This window comes from Sarcophilus harrisii, chromosome 5, assembly GCF_902635505.1.
Source record: "Sarcophilus harrisii chromosome 5, mSarHar1.11, whole genome shotgun sequence".
NCBI lineage: Eukaryota > Metazoa > Chordata > Mammalia > Dasyuromorphia > Dasyuridae > Sarcophilus > Sarcophilus harrisii.
The window spans coordinates 121,265,735-121,283,159 of NC_045430.1; the positions used below are offsets into that span (position 1 = coordinate 121,265,735).

Consider the following 17,425-nt stretch of genomic DNA (forward strand, 5'->3'; position numbering starts at 1 on the left):
CTTTCTAGGAAAATTAAACTTTGGCCACCAAAAATAGTGGCATTTAATAAGTATCAATTCCATGAGTATGTGATTAGCTAACACAGATTTTAGAGAAGCTTAGAAAACAACAATTATCATTAGCATACTATAACAATATGAATGGAATTACAAATGCCTTTGGTAGTCTAAACTTCCCTTAGAAGCAATTCATTATAGAATTGATTCAAATCACTTATAACCACAAGAAAAGGAAATCATTGGACACCTGGTAGGAAATCAAAGTGAATAATGAAGTGTTAATCTTAGATTTTTTTTGTATTTTTTCAATCTTTTGTACTGGAGTAAAATACCACAACATCAATGCATTTTTGTGTTCACTTCTTCCTTACACCCAGTTTGTTTTCTAGCTGAAAATTATCTTGATGATGGCCAATTCTTCCACAGCTTTAAAAACTTTCTCAGAAGTAGACTTTGTTCTTTTTCCAGGAAAAAAAAAAAAAGTCAACAACTATTTTTCTTTTGTAGCCAAGAAGAAAGAAAGAACAATTGCAAAAGATATCAAATTCAAGTTTTACCTCACAGATAGTAGTCAAGTTGATGGCTCAGTCTCTTAGCCTTTCTTCAAAAAGCCTGATTGTGTGTGTATGTGTGTGTATGTGTGCATGGTGATTTTGTGATATATCCCCTATTATAAAACCCCCATTAAAAAATAACAAACTAGGGCCTTCACAATTGCTCACTTGGGCTTGTAAATTAAATTTTAATGCTGATCTTATATAAAGACATTTCTGAGGCACAGTAAGACATTTTCCAAAAGGCTTTAGCTTTCACTGTGCTTTTAAAACAAAGCCAGATATCATAGGTTACAAAAATTAACAAATTAGATCCATCTATTTATGTTTCCATTAAAGTAAATTTTATTGACACCATATCAAACACCAAAATGAACACGAGAGTTAAGTGATCCCCTAAACAATCAGCCACCAATTCATATTTTCCAATTCCTACTCCATTTGTTTGAAATGTCATAACTATGCAGAAAATTCAGTGTCCTCATTCTCCTATTTCTCTTGCTTACAGCATCTGTGCTTTTAAAGACACTCACCTTGGAAACTCTCATCATTGAGGAAGTAAGATGTATGTGATTTCATCATTAGGACATGAAGTGATCCAGATTAGGGGAAAGAATCTATTCCTGGTGTTCCTATTTGTTACTTGTATTAATTTTTTTTTCAGAGAAAAACAAACAATTAGGTTCTGTAAGGCTCTGCATACTATATTTTATAGATATTATGGGTTAAATAGGCTTTTCTGGTCTGATTTGAGAGCACAGTATCCATTTTGACAGTCTAACCTAGATGAGAAAACTGGTGATTACAAGTATTAAATGACGTGTCCAAAATCGCACATCTATTTTCCAATTGACGTGATTATGATACAAGTGAGACACAAGGGAATGGAAAGTACAATGGTTGTTTCTGCTGCTATTGACCCATGTTGATAATAAAATTATGTACTTCAGTCCATTCTGCCAGCTGAAACTTTGAGACTAAGTAAATATGCACAGGAATGCATTCTATTTTCAGTAAAGTAGAACTGGGAATCAACTGAACTGTTCTGCTCCACTAGCCATGAATACATATAACTGTTAGTAAAGCTAAATTTCCAATGCTACTTCTGTGTGAGATTCCATTGCTTGTTTCTGATACTTAGAGCCCTGTACTCTGCACATTTCTAAGAAAGTATTTTACATTCTTTTAAATAAAAAATGATAATAACATCTTATAATTTATCTAACCCCTTGTAATTTACTACAAATCCATCTCAGATAAATTTTCTAACTTGGTCATCATAATATGTACACAGTTTATAAGTATTATATACATTTTTACAGATCAATGCTTAGGGATATTACACTTCTAGATGGTTATATTGCTACTAAGTGGTTAAGAGGGCTAGATCTTAAATATCTAAACAGTGATGGAAAAGCGAGTCAGCTAAATGCCCAAGACTAAGGTCTTTACTCAAAATCTTGACATGAAGTTCTCCAAATCACCCATCTTTGTCTTCTTAGCTATAGAAGTACCCTTTATATGTGTGTATGTGTATAGATATAGATATAGATATATAAACATCTACTTGATTAAGTTGGAAAGCTGACTCAGATATATTATTAAGTCAACTTTTGCAAGCTAAATAATAACCATCATTTGATCAGCTCCTACTTTTAAAAACTGCTACTTTTTCAAATCCCATAGGCCAAGATGGAAGAATATAACCTTTCTTTCTCCTTTCTGATAGTCTGGAGGAACATTTAAAGTCTGATGATTTCTGCCTCTTTCATGCCTCTTCTCCCTATTTCTTCCATTTTAACACATCATAAAATGACTGTACATGATCATTCTGTAAAAATAACATTTATCATATAAATAAAAATGCAGAGATATCAAGCTCTTTTGTTATACCAGTCCTCCCTTTTACTAACCTGTACTTGAAATTGGGATTGTGGTTGAGCAGTTCTCCTTAGCACATGTTCCCATGATCGAAGTTAGAGTCATTGTAGGAACTTCAGTACTATCTGTCATAATAGAAAACAAAAAATAGTATAGAGACAAAAGTCACAAGTGATATGTAACTCATAAATGGTTTATATTAGTGTATATCTAGAACAAATTGCATCATCTTTTCCCCAAAACACAAAACTATTCTTAACCTCACTATTACTGTTGAAAACACTGTTATTCTCCTGTTTATCTAGATCATTTTCAGTGTCATTCTCAGCTCCTCACTCTGACTGATCTCATCTCACATATCCAGTTACAAGTCTTGTCATTTTTATCTTCAAACATCTTTCCTTTTTAGTCCTCTTTTCTCTTCTCACACAGTCCCAACCCACCCAGTTTAGGCGTTCATCACCTCCCATTTCGGCTATCTTAAAAGCTTTTTAACTGTTCTCATTGCTCCAAGTCTCCCTATTCCGATCCCTTGTCCAACATAGCTATTTAAGTAATTTTCCTAAAGTATAGGTCTAATAACTCAATATTCACAAAGCATTTATTAAGTACTTATTCTGTGACAAGTACTTGCTAAAAGCACATTAGATTCAAGTGACTATTACTACCATGATCAAATATAAAGTACTTTCTTTAACATTTAAGTTCTAGGTACCATGACCCCTTCCTCCTTTTACAATCTTCTTATACTTTACTTCACCTTCTCTACAGTCAAACTAAACTGGCTTGCTTATTGTTGCCTCCACATGAGGCTCCTCCTACTTTTGCTTACATGGAATGCTCTCTCTCTCCCCTCTCATAATCCCTGGCCTCCCTCAAAGCTCAGCCAAAGATTACATACCCAACCAATTTCTGCAGGAGGCCTCTAAATCTTCTTAGCTGCTAGATCCATCTACTCTGTTTACCTTCCATTTACTTGGTATGTACATATTTGTATGTGTATGTATATAGATAGATAGATATAGTTATGTATATAGTTTGTATATGTATATGTATATATATATATATATATCTACATATCTAATGTTATATCTATATCTATATATATATATATATATATATATATAGAATTTATACATAGGAAATTGTCAGTAAATAGGAATGGTTTTGTCTTAATTTATGCTCATGTGTCTTTTATTTCACTTACCTCATTCTATCACTTTCATTTTGAAAACTATAAAAATAACATTGGGAAAGAGGAAAAGAAGATCCTTTCTTGTGTATTTATTGGGAAAATTTTTAGTATTTTCTTACTACAAGTAATCTTAGTTATGGGTATTACACACATATATACATATCTGCATATTGACACATTAAAATTTTAAATATTTTAATATTTTACATAATATTAAAACTTTTTTAAACAGATATACACATACACCTACATATCTATATGCTATCTCCTCCCATTAGATTCCTGAGGGTGGGAACTGGTTTTTATCTTTTGTTGTGTCCTCAGTGCTTAGCATTACGTCTAGCACAGCATATGTGCTTGATATTAATAAGCACATATTAATTGCATTATCAATTATATTATTATATATTACAATTATCTGTAACAAAATAATATAACAATAATATTAATATTAATACATAGATTGGTTTCTGGTTGACAGAGTTTAAGAGTACAAAATATTGGTCTGGATTATCTATTTCTTAAAAGCTTAATTTAAAATGAAAGAAAAATACAAGCGACAAACTAAATGAACAGACCAATCTATTGAAAAAGGAAATAATTTCATATGTAATCTTATAGGTGGAAAAGACCTTAGAAGTCATTGAATACCTATTGAATCCCACCTACTAGATCCTTAACTTGTAGCTATAGTATACTTTGAATACTTCCAATATTTCCAATACTCATAAAGTAGCTGAGTTCATTTTGAGGCAGTAGTTTTTAATAATGTTTTTCCTTACATTGATAATTGTTCTTATGTAGCTTAATTTTAATTCCAGAAGACCACATTCCTAACTTTTTTTCTATTATTTCCTTTGACATTCTGGATTTTTTGTTCCTTTACAGGAATTTTGTTATTTTATCTAATTCTATAAAACACACGTATGATTGTCTGATTAGAATAATATTAAATCTATAAATTAATTTATGTAACATCATAATTTTCATTAAATTTGCATGGTCCATCCATAAGTAATGAATACCCAACCAATTTCATATCTCTTTTAAATTCTCTTTTCTCCAGGTTAATTAATTTCAATTATTCTTTACATGATCTTGATCATTGCTTTAAGCCCCAATTTGTCAAATTTCCTTTTAAAGTAAAATGATTAGAACTAGCAAAATAGTACAGGTACAATCTAATCATTAAAAAGTTCAATTGGATACTTTTTCCCCCTTTACCTCCAATACATACATGTAATAATGCAGCTTAAGATCTAATTATCATTATTCCACTAATCATATTGAGTAATAACAAGTTAGAAGGTAACTTGTACTATGAAGTCTTTTTTCATGTGAGTTACTATCAATCAATCGGGAGTTTTTCCCATCTATCTGTAAATGAAGAATGATTTTTATACCCAGAATAATAGGCAGGAAATAATAGGAGGAGGGAAAGGATTTCAAAACAGAAATCCTAGGGCTTTGGCATAAAAAGTTGAGGCAAGTTATCCTTTAAGATTACTGAGTAACTTCCAGTCCCAACCAGGAAGCATTTTTACGTGTCTTCTATGTTTTTAAGGCACTGTGCTAAACAATGAGGGAAAAACACTCCCTGTCTTCCAGGAACTTGCATTTTCTTTGGGAGAGAGAGTGGAGGAGAGAGAGTACTATTCCATATAAACAGATAGGTATAGACATAATTTTAAGAAGTAGATGGTCTACATAGAGGGATTTTAAAAAAGCTTGCCATAAACATGAGCTAAAAGGAAGAAGCAAGCTTCAGAGATTAAAGAAGTTAGGAATTCTGGGTGGAAGAGTTAAGGAAGGTATGCATGAAATTCATGTATCATGGCCTCAAGAAGAGATGCCATTATTTGAATAGAAAAGAGGAAAAAAAAGATTAATATAAAAGAAAATTGGAACTTAGTCTTCTTTCTCCATAAGCTTTTGAATCACTAATAATTTTAATTTTTCAGAAATCGTGGCACATCAAGATTTATAACAATCTCTTGTTCTATAGACTTTAGTCAAGACTTACTATTACTTTAGTAAAGAGTATAATAATCAACTGTTAGTGTTCTACTATCTCTGTGACTTTCCTTTCCTTATCTACCACTCTATATGGTTTATTGGAATATAATTGGAATATCTATGTTTTGTATTTGAACCTGCAGTGTTAAGCACCTAACAGATATATTTTCTTTCATTCTGTCAATCAGACAATCATAGGTAGTGGTAAATGCCTTTGGCAAGTAAACTTCTTCAAGTTTTTTAAACTTTCCCTAACAATAATTATCACTTTAAAAAAATCACTTAATAAATATCCAGAACATAAAATTGACATTGGCTTTCTTCAATTAATCCTACTTAAAATTTTAAGGGCAAAAATGTAATAATTCATAACCTTAGAAAAAAATTAGTGTTTAAAAGATAAATTATGGAATTCTGATATTAAAGCAATAAAACCTATTTCTTGGTGCTAAAATATACTGGGAAAAATCTCTGAAGACTGTCTTACTGAAATCGTTAAGGGACAAAAGTCCTATTATTAATAAGTTTCACTGAAGCATAAATTTGGTAGACCACTAAAAGATCTTTTAATTCTAAAATTCTATGATTCTAAAATTATCCTAGTTGCCTCTCAATAGACCATATAGGAACTGATGAACAAGTTGTTGGTTTACTATCCTGGCTGGAGGATCAATGCAGAAGATGGCCTGAAGCACAAATACTTCTGAGGAATCCCTCTTCCCATTGAACCTTCCATGTTTCTCATGTGGTCAACCAAGAGCAGCAACAGAGGACCTGATTTTGTACAGGGAGCAGGAATACGTATCAGTTAGAAACTATAGCTCACCACCTATCCCTGGTTCACAAATCCTGAATGGACAGAGGTGGGAAATTCATTTAAGGGTGACTTTAGATAATCATCTATTTGAAGCCCTAGGATGCTTACTGAGCAAGGAGAAAGTCCAGAAGTACAAAGTAGCTGATGAGTGGAGCAAAGTCTGAGTCAGAGGAGGGGTGGAGAATTAGGAGGTTGTTCTGTTAGTTTCAGTCTTCAGGTCAGTCTCAAGCATGCAGGCTTGAATAATCAGGAGGTCAGGAATACCAGCCTAAGGGAAATCCCACAATTTTTGCATTCTGAACTTGAAGAGCTTACTAGGTGACTAATTCCAACAGTAACCTATTGGATTTTTTCCTATTTAATATTTTCTGATTCTTCTCTCTATTAATGGTTTCCTTGGAGATTGGATCTCAAAGCATGTCATATCCCTCCCATGCTGGACAATTTAGGTTTCATTTTTAGATCCACAGAACTGACCCCAATGGATGATGGGCTCTTTCCCTGAGTTTCAGTGAAATATTGCATGGGGTCTGACATACATGGTATCAAGACTGGTATCTTGTCCCACTCCCTCTGTTCTTCAGTTTTCTGATGTGGCAATGGCTGTTCAGAGAGCTGCCACATTGGTGTTTATGGGATTGCTTGGTCCAAACTAGGTAGGTCAGGGCTTTGCAGCACTAGTGCTGCAGGATTGTCTGTTGCTGTTGCTACAGCCCCCAGCATACAGTTGCTCTTAAAGAGCTGCAGGGAAACTGACTGTCGCAGAATAAACTTTCACAGCCTCTGAAGAGGGGAGCCAATTGTGTTGCAAACCCTAAGGTCCCTGAGTCTATTAGTGCAATCTCACTGCAGGTAGCAGTAGCATGGGAAGTAGGGAAGAAGAGATGAGACAATTTAAGATCAGTGAGCTTCAATTTATGGTTTTTTGTTTTATTTTTTCCCTTTTTTAATATATTGGATATCCTAAACCATGGAGATGGCTAAAGTTGCTTTAATTTTGGTGCATAATTTATGATTTGGAGAGGTTTGAAAGATTGTAGGAATAAGAGAAAAGGTCTAGTTTTCCACCTTATTGCTTATGTGATCCAGAAGTATTGTTCTTCCTTTCTGATCACATCTTTATCCTTCATATTGTATCCAATTATTTGAAATGTATTAAATTATGCATGATGGTGTTCAATATTTTAAATAAAATATCCATGCCTTCTAGTTATATTGCTGTCTACCTCTTTTCAAATGCTAAGCCTGGATTATTACCATCATCTGCCTTCTCTGCCCTTATTCACAAAATGCAGAATAGAGTTGTAGAAATCTCACAACTGTGTTGATTGGTAACATTACAAATGAATATCATCCAACCTCAACCATGCCTTCATCGTTGCAAGACAGTCTATTGTTCTCTGATTCTCTGTTTCATTCTTCACAGATGCTATTCCAAACCTCCTCTTTCTTTCTCAAATCCCCCACATTCTCATTCTCTTCTAACCATTACCTCCCTTCCTAGCTGGGAATTTCCTTGCTTCTTAGTTTACTGAGAAAACTGAGGTCATTTGACACGCAATTCCTCCTCTCAAACTCTTCATTTCAAAACTACTTGACATCATCTACCATTTACTGCCCCTTATCAAGTCCAGTCCTTCTATATGTCTTGATCTCATCCCTTCCTGTTTTCTCCAAACAGAATTCACTTTCAATCTTCCACTCTCTTAAACCCTTAACATTTTCCTATCTTAAATATTCCAAGTCTACTTTGTCCTTAAACAACCTACCTTTGCTAGATCCTACCTTATCTTGAAGTTATAATCTTCTATCTTTCTCAAATTTCTTGAAAAATCTATCTACACTCAACATTTATTGCTTCTCATCTTCTTCACTCCTCAACCCTTTGCAATTGGGCCTCTGATTTAATCAGTCAACTGAAATTATTCTCTCCAAAATTAATAATGATTCCTTAATTACCAATGAGTATTTTCCCTCGTTCATATTTCTCTGCTTCATTAGACACTGTTGACTACCTTCTTTTCCTGAATATTTTTTCCTTTCTGGTTTTCCATGACACTTCTTTCTTTTGATTCTCTTCCTATCTATTTTACTGCTCTTAATTTCCTTTGTTGGCTCATTATCATGTCATGTCTCTTAAATATGGAAGTTTCTCAAGGTTCTATACCATCTCCTGTCTTCTCTTTCTACACACTATCTCTTAGTAATCTTTTTTTTAGAGGCAATCAAGATTATGTGACTTGCCCAGGGTCACACAGTTAGTTAATAACATGTGTCTGAGGCCAGATTTGAACTCAGGTCCTCCTGATTACTGGGCACTCTCTCTTAATAATCTTAACAGGTTATTTCTATTTTCACATTATTAATTGCCTTTTAGACATGTTCAAATTATACTTCAAAGTTATATCCAAAACTGAATTATATTTTCCTAAAAATTCTCATTTCCAAACATCCCCATGATTTCTCCAATCTCCCAGATTCATAAGTATGATATTACCATGAGCTCCTCACTTATCTTCACCCTACATATCCAAATAGTTGCCAAATCTTGTCATTTCTACCTCTATGACCTTTCTTGAATCTTCTTTCTTCTGTATACTCACACAGAACACTGCTAACATATTATTTCAGGTTCTATTATCATAATAGCCTCCTAATTGGTTTTAGTCTCTCCTCATTCCAATCCTTTCTACAATGTTTCTCATTTGCTTTTCATTAAGTATGTTTCTAACCATGTCATTTATCTTCTCAATCAAGTTCATTAACATCTTATTGCCTGTAGAATAAAACATAAACTCATGTTTATCTTTTAAAACTCTTTACAAGTTGGCCCAATTATCTTTCTATATTTATTTGACATTATAATCATGCCTCCTACCCTCCCCCATACATACCCTTGTCACTATATTTTAATATAAGTTTCTTGCACATAGGAATTACTTCAATATTTTTGTAGCTCAGCACAGTGCCTGAGATATAAGTAAGTATTTTGTTTATTGAATGATTAATTAAAGCCTGAAAGTTAATGCCCATCACTGCAGAATTAACATTTTTAATAGGTCTAAGCCAAACTATTGTTTTATAAACTCAAGTAATACATTCTATGTCTTGGTCTCACATATGTTGTAGGATTAATTTTTTCATTCTATTTAGTAAGATTAGCTTAGCTAGTTATGCTATTTGCATATGTTTTTCATTACTTACTAGCTATCAATACAAATTCATAAGTGATTTTAAATTGATTTTTTCTTCCTATCATATCATTTTATATCATATAACTAGGAGATATTTTTATTCATATATAAGATAGTTCATGTTTATAATATATCTCAGATCTCAAGTGGATCTGAGATGTGATCTAAATAAAGTTATCTCCAAAGATGCATATTCATCATACATTCCTGCCCATGTGACTCTTGAACTTCTAATTGTTCACATGCCAAGGGGCTTCTTCATTTTCTACTGGTATGACAAAGGTATCATAGCAACACATTTCTTTCTTTCTTTTTTCTTCCTTCTATCCTTTTCTCCCTCCTTCAAAGCCTCTCCACCCGTTTTCTTTCTTCTTTCCCTACTTTCTCTTCTTCCATCTCTTTTCTTTACCTCCTTCCCTTCCTTTCTCCTTCCTACCTTCTTCCTTTCTTTTTTCTATTTATTAAAAACATTATTCTCAAAAAGGGCTTACAAGACCCTTTGGACTAACATACCAAAAAGTTCCATAAAAGAAAAATGGTTAAAAACCCTTGAAACAATAATATGCCATATTTTAAACAATAGGCATTTTCCACTCAGTCTTCTCATATAAAGGATAAGGAAAAATTATTTTTATTGGTTCTAGATCTTTTCCGGGAAGCTCTGCAAAATTCTTGGTCTTGATTTAATCAACAAAATGTCATGTCTTCTATGAACTAAAAGTTCTAGAAAGGTCTCACTAGTTATAAAAAAAATCTTTCCTCAAGTATATGTCTCCTTTCATGCCTCATCTAATATTAATGATTATCAAAGTTATCTCCTTTCTAGAACAGAATAATGAAGTTCCCTTAAAGTTACTGTCACATCTACAAAAGAAATGATATATATTTAAATCCACCCTAGCCATCTTTCTCAGCTCCCTCCCACTTGAACCACCTGAACTCTATTCTCTTTGCTCTGATAGATAAGCTTACTCTTCATCTTGCTGAGAGCCAGCCTTACACATTACTTCTTGGCCATTTCTCTTCTTCATTACTATTTTACTTGGTGATCTCCCATGAGTAAAATTAGCTACCAAGTATAAACTTATTTTCTCCAATCAGATGATTCTCAGATCTTTAAATCTATCACTACTCTTTAGGGTGAGTTCATGTTTGCTGCTTATTTAGTATCCTCCTCCTCCTCCTCCTCTTTATCATCCTAATTAGCATTAATATAGTGCTTTAAGGTTTGGGGAATATATATATATATATATATATATATATATTAACCTACTTGATCCCCCTAGAAATCCAATAAGATTGGTGATGTTATATCCGCCTTTTGTAGGTGAGAAAAACCAAGACACAAAGAGGTTAAATTGGCTTGCCCAGGATCATATAGCCATAAATATCCAAAACAGAACTAATTATCTTTTTTCTCAAACTCTCTTCTCCATTTCCTTATTGAATATACCACTATCCTCTCCAATCACTGAGGTTCACAATCTTAAAATCATCCTTGACATCTCTCTCACACTAAGTCCATATATTCAATTTTATTGCTGAGTCTTTGTTTCTACCCTCACAGCATATCTCATATATGTCCCCTTTTCTCCATTCACATAGCTACCTCTCACATACAGGTTCTCATTATCTTACACCTGGACTCTAGCTTTTCCTGTCTTAAGTCTCTCCTCACCCAAACCACTCTCTACTGAGTTGTCAAAGTAATTTTCCTAATATGTAAATCTGACCAAGTCACCAATGGCTCCCTGTTATTTCCAAGTAATAATATATGTTTTGTTTGACATTTAAATACCTTAACAACTTTGTCCCTTCCTCAGTTTCCAGTATTCTTACACATCACTTCTCTCTATGAAGTCCATGTGGCTTTCTTACTGTTCCTTGTATAGACACTTGATCCAACTTCTGAAACTGAGGTAGACTCACTTCTTCCAGACTCATGGTCTAGGTCCCTCTGCCTATCTATGTCTGCCTGCACTGGTCCTCTCTTCTCTCTCTTTCGCTCTCTCTCCTCTACCTTCTCTCTGTGTGCTTCTTTTGTTTTCTTTTTCTCTTTTCTTCTCCTCCTCTCTGTCATTATCTTTATACAGAGAAGCAGAGTCTGCCATGGCAGCAGTCTTTTGGCAGTGAAAAAATCCATTTCCAGAGAAATAAAAGACAAAAAATTTACCCATTAGCTTTTATCTATAATACAGTTAACAAGCTACAAAGGAGTAATATTCTTCCATTAGAAGAGTGATTTAGTGGTAAAAGAAATACCCATAATAGGTGTTCTGTTTTTCAGTCTATCCACCTCCATAATAAAGTCATCTTTCAAAAACAGGAATCCAATAATGGAGAACAAGTAGACGAGGATGAGAGCAAGGACTGCAGTCAGAATAATGGAGCGACCATTTCGGGTGACACTCTTTATAACATTGAGCAAAGTCTCCTCTCTGTACACTAAATCAAAAAGCTAAAAACATAATAGAATAAGAAGAATAAATAAACATGAGAATAGCATACAAACAGAAGTTGGTATCATTCTAGTTAATAATAGGAAAAGTATTGACCCAAAATATCATATATGGGAAAGTGTAAGAAATTTTAACTTTTTTCCCTTAAGGATGAAATTTTTATGATAATATACTAAATTGCTTTGGTAACCCATCCAGTTAACTGAAAAAAATATAAAATTATAAGAATATTAATCAAACACCAAATAAATTCAGCACAAAGTAAAGTACTTTATTACTTAGAAGAGGTTATAACTTCTATAGTGGTTTCTAGGAGAAAAAGACCAAAATGAAAATAAAAGCTCCAAATTATATTCTATGAGTATTCATGATTTGGATAAATGATCAAGCCCTGACAAAAAAGAAATAGAAACAGGTGATATAGAAGCTGATATCTCCTACGTACATGATATAATATATGTACATATAAACTGATATGTATAGATACATAGATATCATAGGCATATGTGTAAGTAAGAAAATATTATGGACATAAACAAGACACTATCTTTTTTAGATAGATACTTACCAAGAAACTGTAGAAAAACTCATGGACAAAAAGACCCAGCATACAAACCAAGACATATGCTACATGGTACAGAAAGGCCATGTCCATGATAACTGCTCGGTACCCACGAGTAAATGTTCCACGATTTCCAACAAAGCTCACGAGAAATACTATTTTATTGCAAAGCTAAAGAGGAGGAAAAAAGATCTATTGTATTCTATAGATAGGAAAATATTACAAAAGTAAATTCATCACTTAATGACTATCATTTTATTGTCTTATTTATCATTATATAACTTTAAAAATGCTCATATATAAATACTAACATCATATATGTACAAATATATCTCATATTCTTTGCAACTTCACATTTATAAGTGATCTATAACACATTCATATATTTCACTTGCAATAAACTCCAAGGAGCTGCCTACTTTTTTATTCCAGAATTTATTATGTTGAAAATTGTTTTCAATAAATAAGTACAATATTACATTATTTGGACTTCAAAATTTATGTGCCTGGTATACTGTTAAATGTTAAAGGTTCATTGATTGACAACCCTAGTATCCTTTATAACATAATAAAAATATCTATTCATTGAACAATTAATAAATATACAATATTGGTGAAAATATGAATTCTTGAATTTATGGAAAAGATAGCTTTTTCCTTGAAGACTTCTTTGACCCCTTCATGAAAATTATTTTTCCTCCTTGTATTAGATAAAGCACTTTCTTTAGATTTCTCCTTTGTCTTTATACTTTACCATATGGCAAACATACTGATAAATGTGTCTTTGTCTCTAGCCTTCCCCTATAATATTCTAGGGCAAGCTAATTAGAAGAAAAGAATGTATCATTTTTCTTCTTTGACTAATAAAAGCTAGCATTTATATAGCACCTTAAAGTTTGCATATAGTATCTCATTTTATCCTCACGACAATCCTGGGAGATAGGTACTATTATTATCCCCAATTTACTTATGAGGAAACAGGCTGAAGACAGTAGTAAAATGATTTGTCCAAGGTCACAGCACTGAGAAATACCTCAGGTTTGATTTGAATTCGAGTCTTGCTGACTACAGATCCAATACTCTATCCATTGCCAAAATCTTTTGTTATTAACTAATCAACAAGCACTTAATAAGTACCTTATGTACCAGACACTATGCTAAGTAATAGGTATACAAAGACAGAAAGGAAATTGCCCCTACACTCAAGAAGTTTATGTTCTTATGGGAGAAACTACATGTATGTGTGTGTGTATATATATATATATATATATATATAAATAAATATATACATATTTATATGTGTGTATATATACATGTACGTATGTGTATATATATGTGTGTATAAATATATACATGTATATATATGGGTATATATGTGTATTACAAATATCTATATCTATCTATATATAGTTAAACATTATTATTCCAATTCAATTTAACATTTATTAAATACATACTATATACAATAAGAGAGACACAGTGACATAGTGAACAGAGGGCCAGCTTTTGTCTCCCTGACACACACTAGCTGAGTGATCATGGACAACTCATTTAAACTCTGTCTCAGTCCTCTAAGATTATTAATGATGGTGAATTATCAATCCTGATTGGTTAAAAAAAAAAAAAGTTTCCATATCGAGAGTTTTGCATATATAAATCACATTTCTGAACCTTTACCTCTCTTCTGACTTCCAAGCCCCCTAGAAAAATACACAAGGCAGAGTGAGTAATAGTTTCTAGAGGTGGTTAGGTTGTGCAGTTTTGTTAACAGTCATTTGTAATTGTTCAGTCATGACTGATTCTTTGTCACCCCATGGGGATTTCTTGGCAAAGATAATGTAGTTCTTTGCTATTCCCTTTTCCAATGGATTAAGGCAAATAGAGGTTAAATGATTTGCTCAGTCAACTTCAGATCTTCCTAACTCTTGGTCCAGCACTCTCTCCACTGAGTCACCTAGCTACCTTGTTAATATTAAAGTGCTACATAACTGTTGTCATCACCATTACCAGTATCATCATTATTAAATGCTAATTCTTATCATTCATTTCCCAATGGCTATTTCTCAGGAATCATTTGCAACAAGAAGGTCGAATTTTTTTTTAAAAACACAGCAATATAATAATTCTCACAAACTAACATAACACCTCACAACCATCCCTGCTATGACCAAGGCAAAAAAAGTATAACTCCATCTTTTCCTATCTCTCTTACATAGCTATTCATTCAAGGTAGCTTATGATATTTTTATTCATAAGCAGGTACTAAACTGAGAAAAGCAAAATAAAATAAAATCTTTTTAAAACTTCAAGAACTCTTCTAAACCAAGGGACAATAAAATTGTTAATTAAAAGTTAATTATATTTAACATTAATTTTATTGGTTAAGGACATATTTGAGATATTTTTATTATTTTGGGTTCTTTGTAATAGCTGTGTAAAGCACATTTATATCCATTTTGTAGAACTCATAAAAGAGATAGTACGGTAGAAATAGTAATGACATAAGAATCAGATTTAGTTTCTAATCCAAGCTATGCCCCTTAGTTGTTGTTTCCTTTAATAAGCTTATTGAATTTTCTGGGTCTTTTTATTCTTCTTTACAAAATGAGGAGAATAATAACTTTTAAGGTTCCTATCAGGTCAAAGACTCACTTTTTTTCTATGCAAGCTCAATAATGATGGGAAATTTTGAAATTACTTAAGGGCATAATACCATTTTCTCAGCAGAAATTCTTTAAATAAGCTATTTTAAGAGTAAGAAAAAAATTAATGGGTATATTTGTATAAGAAAGAATCACTGAAGTAATGTTATATGCAATTCAATACTTCAAGATGGTAGATGAAAATTCAGAAATAAGTCATAAAATGTGTAATAGTATCTCTATCAGTTTTCATAGAAATACAAAAAGTTAGAGAAAATAGAAGCCCTCTATATAAGTTGTGAAATATGAGGTTCCACAAAAGATGGAGAATAGTAGCATTTGTTTTTATTAACAATGCAAGTAAACCAGCATATTAGTCTTCGAACAAATAACTACATGCATCATTCTAATTCTCTACTACTGTCCTCCAATGTTTCCTTGTGATCTGGAGATCAGCTTATAAATTCTGTGAAGAAAGCTGTAGATAAAATTCACAAAGTAGGTACAGAGACACAATAAAATAGCAGTGAGAACCTCATCCTTCCAAATACCTGCTATGGTTTCCACTGAAAAGCACTGACAAAGATCTGACATGCTTTTATGCTATTTTAATCTTCAAACACAAGAGAAAGCAGTGAGGGATACTACTAGTCTGGACCTAAATCTAAGTAACACTGAAGACAAAGTTACTGGGACACAAATGATGAATACCTTGGGGGAAACTGATCATGTCATCTCAAAACTTGTAATAAAGAAGTGGGAAAGAAAATCGGTATATCTGAATTCAAGGAAAATGTTCAAATAATTTAAAGAAAGGATAGTATGGTTATAAAAGGACTCAAATTATACAGAAGAAATTTCCTCAAGATGTCTAGTATGTTTACAAGAATAAAATTCTGAATACATGAATGATTGAAATGTTGAAAAAGACCAAGTTATAGTTAAAATATACAAAAGATAAAGGTAAGGGGAGATAACTGATGGTTAAAAATGAATACCAATGATTCTGACAATGGTAATGTAAGAATGAAAAAGTTCATAATGAGCTGGAGTAAGTGATGAATGCAAAGAACAAAAACAACAAAAAAGAGTTTTTTTCAACATGTTAGAGAGTTAATTATGTGAGAATGTCTTCTAAATACATATGGATATTTGAAGACTATCACCCATTTTCTTCATAAATCCTTGCATTTAAATCAATAGATATTTGTTAAGCAAATCTTTCTAAATTTCTCATAAAAAATTTTAGAACTTTTAAAAAAATGAATTTTAAATATAATTTCTAATTTCAATTATAAGAAGGAAGACTTATGGGAGGCAGAGTAAAGGGGGGGAGTAATATTTCAGAAGACAGATGAAAATAAAAGATATTAATAAATCAAACAATGAAGCACTAAAAAATAAAAAATAGTCTTGTAGGAAAGAAAGAATATAGAAAGATTTTCATGATTGACCAATTTAAACCTCCATGTACCTTCTGGATCCAACATTCAACAATAATAGTATTAAAAGTCAAAATTTTATTAAATGACATTATTCTAGCTGATTGGGAATTGAACTATTTCTACCATATGTTATCCAAAAGACCCAAATTTGGGTCAGAGATTTATAGAACTCTGATTCGGAAGCCATAGACAAGGCAATATTGTTAATTCTCAATGTATAGATGAGAGACTTAAATTTTTTTATCTCAAGAAAGGAGAAATGACTTGCCTAATGTCACTTAGTAAGTTTATAGGCAGTAGAGGCCAGATAATATATCTACAATGTTTCTCATTTCCAACTACAGTACACTGATTCCTCTACTCTGCTAGTGATAACTCTTCTCACATTCTGGTTTTCTTTTCATAAACTAGCAAAAATTATACAATATTGTTAAACTTATTAAAGTTTCATTTACAACAATCAATATAGATTTATGACTATGTTGAAGCTTTAGGGCTATCAAAACTAAAAAAAAATTACATATTTCGATTTTTGCTAAGTTTACATTTTTCCTCTCTCCTCATAGAGGGGAAAACGTATTTTCCATGATTAGAACATTGTCAGTAATATAACATCTTTAATTTAACAAGGTTTTGCTCTAATTTTTAAATAATTAATAT

At 32.3% G+C, this 17,425-nt stretch overlaps 1 protein-coding gene across 1 annotated transcript in view; it reads right to left on the reverse strand.

The window, feature by feature from the left end:
* ITPR2 (inositol 1,4,5-trisphosphate receptor type 2) overlaps window positions 1-17,425 on the reverse strand; it is a 503,649-nt gene that overhangs the window by 65,325 nt on the left and 420,899 nt on the right. Inside the window, exons 50-52 of the mRNA XM_031938487.1 lie at window positions 12,685-12,849; window positions 11,920-12,115; window positions 2,468-2,560 (exon numbers count right to left, since the gene is read on the reverse strand). Of these exons, the coding sequence (XP_031794347.1) occupies window positions 2,468-2,560; window positions 11,920-12,115; window positions 12,685-12,849 (454 nt within the window). The remainder of the gene's footprint in view (window positions 1-2,467; window positions 2,561-11,919; window positions 12,116-12,684; window positions 12,850-17,425) is intronic.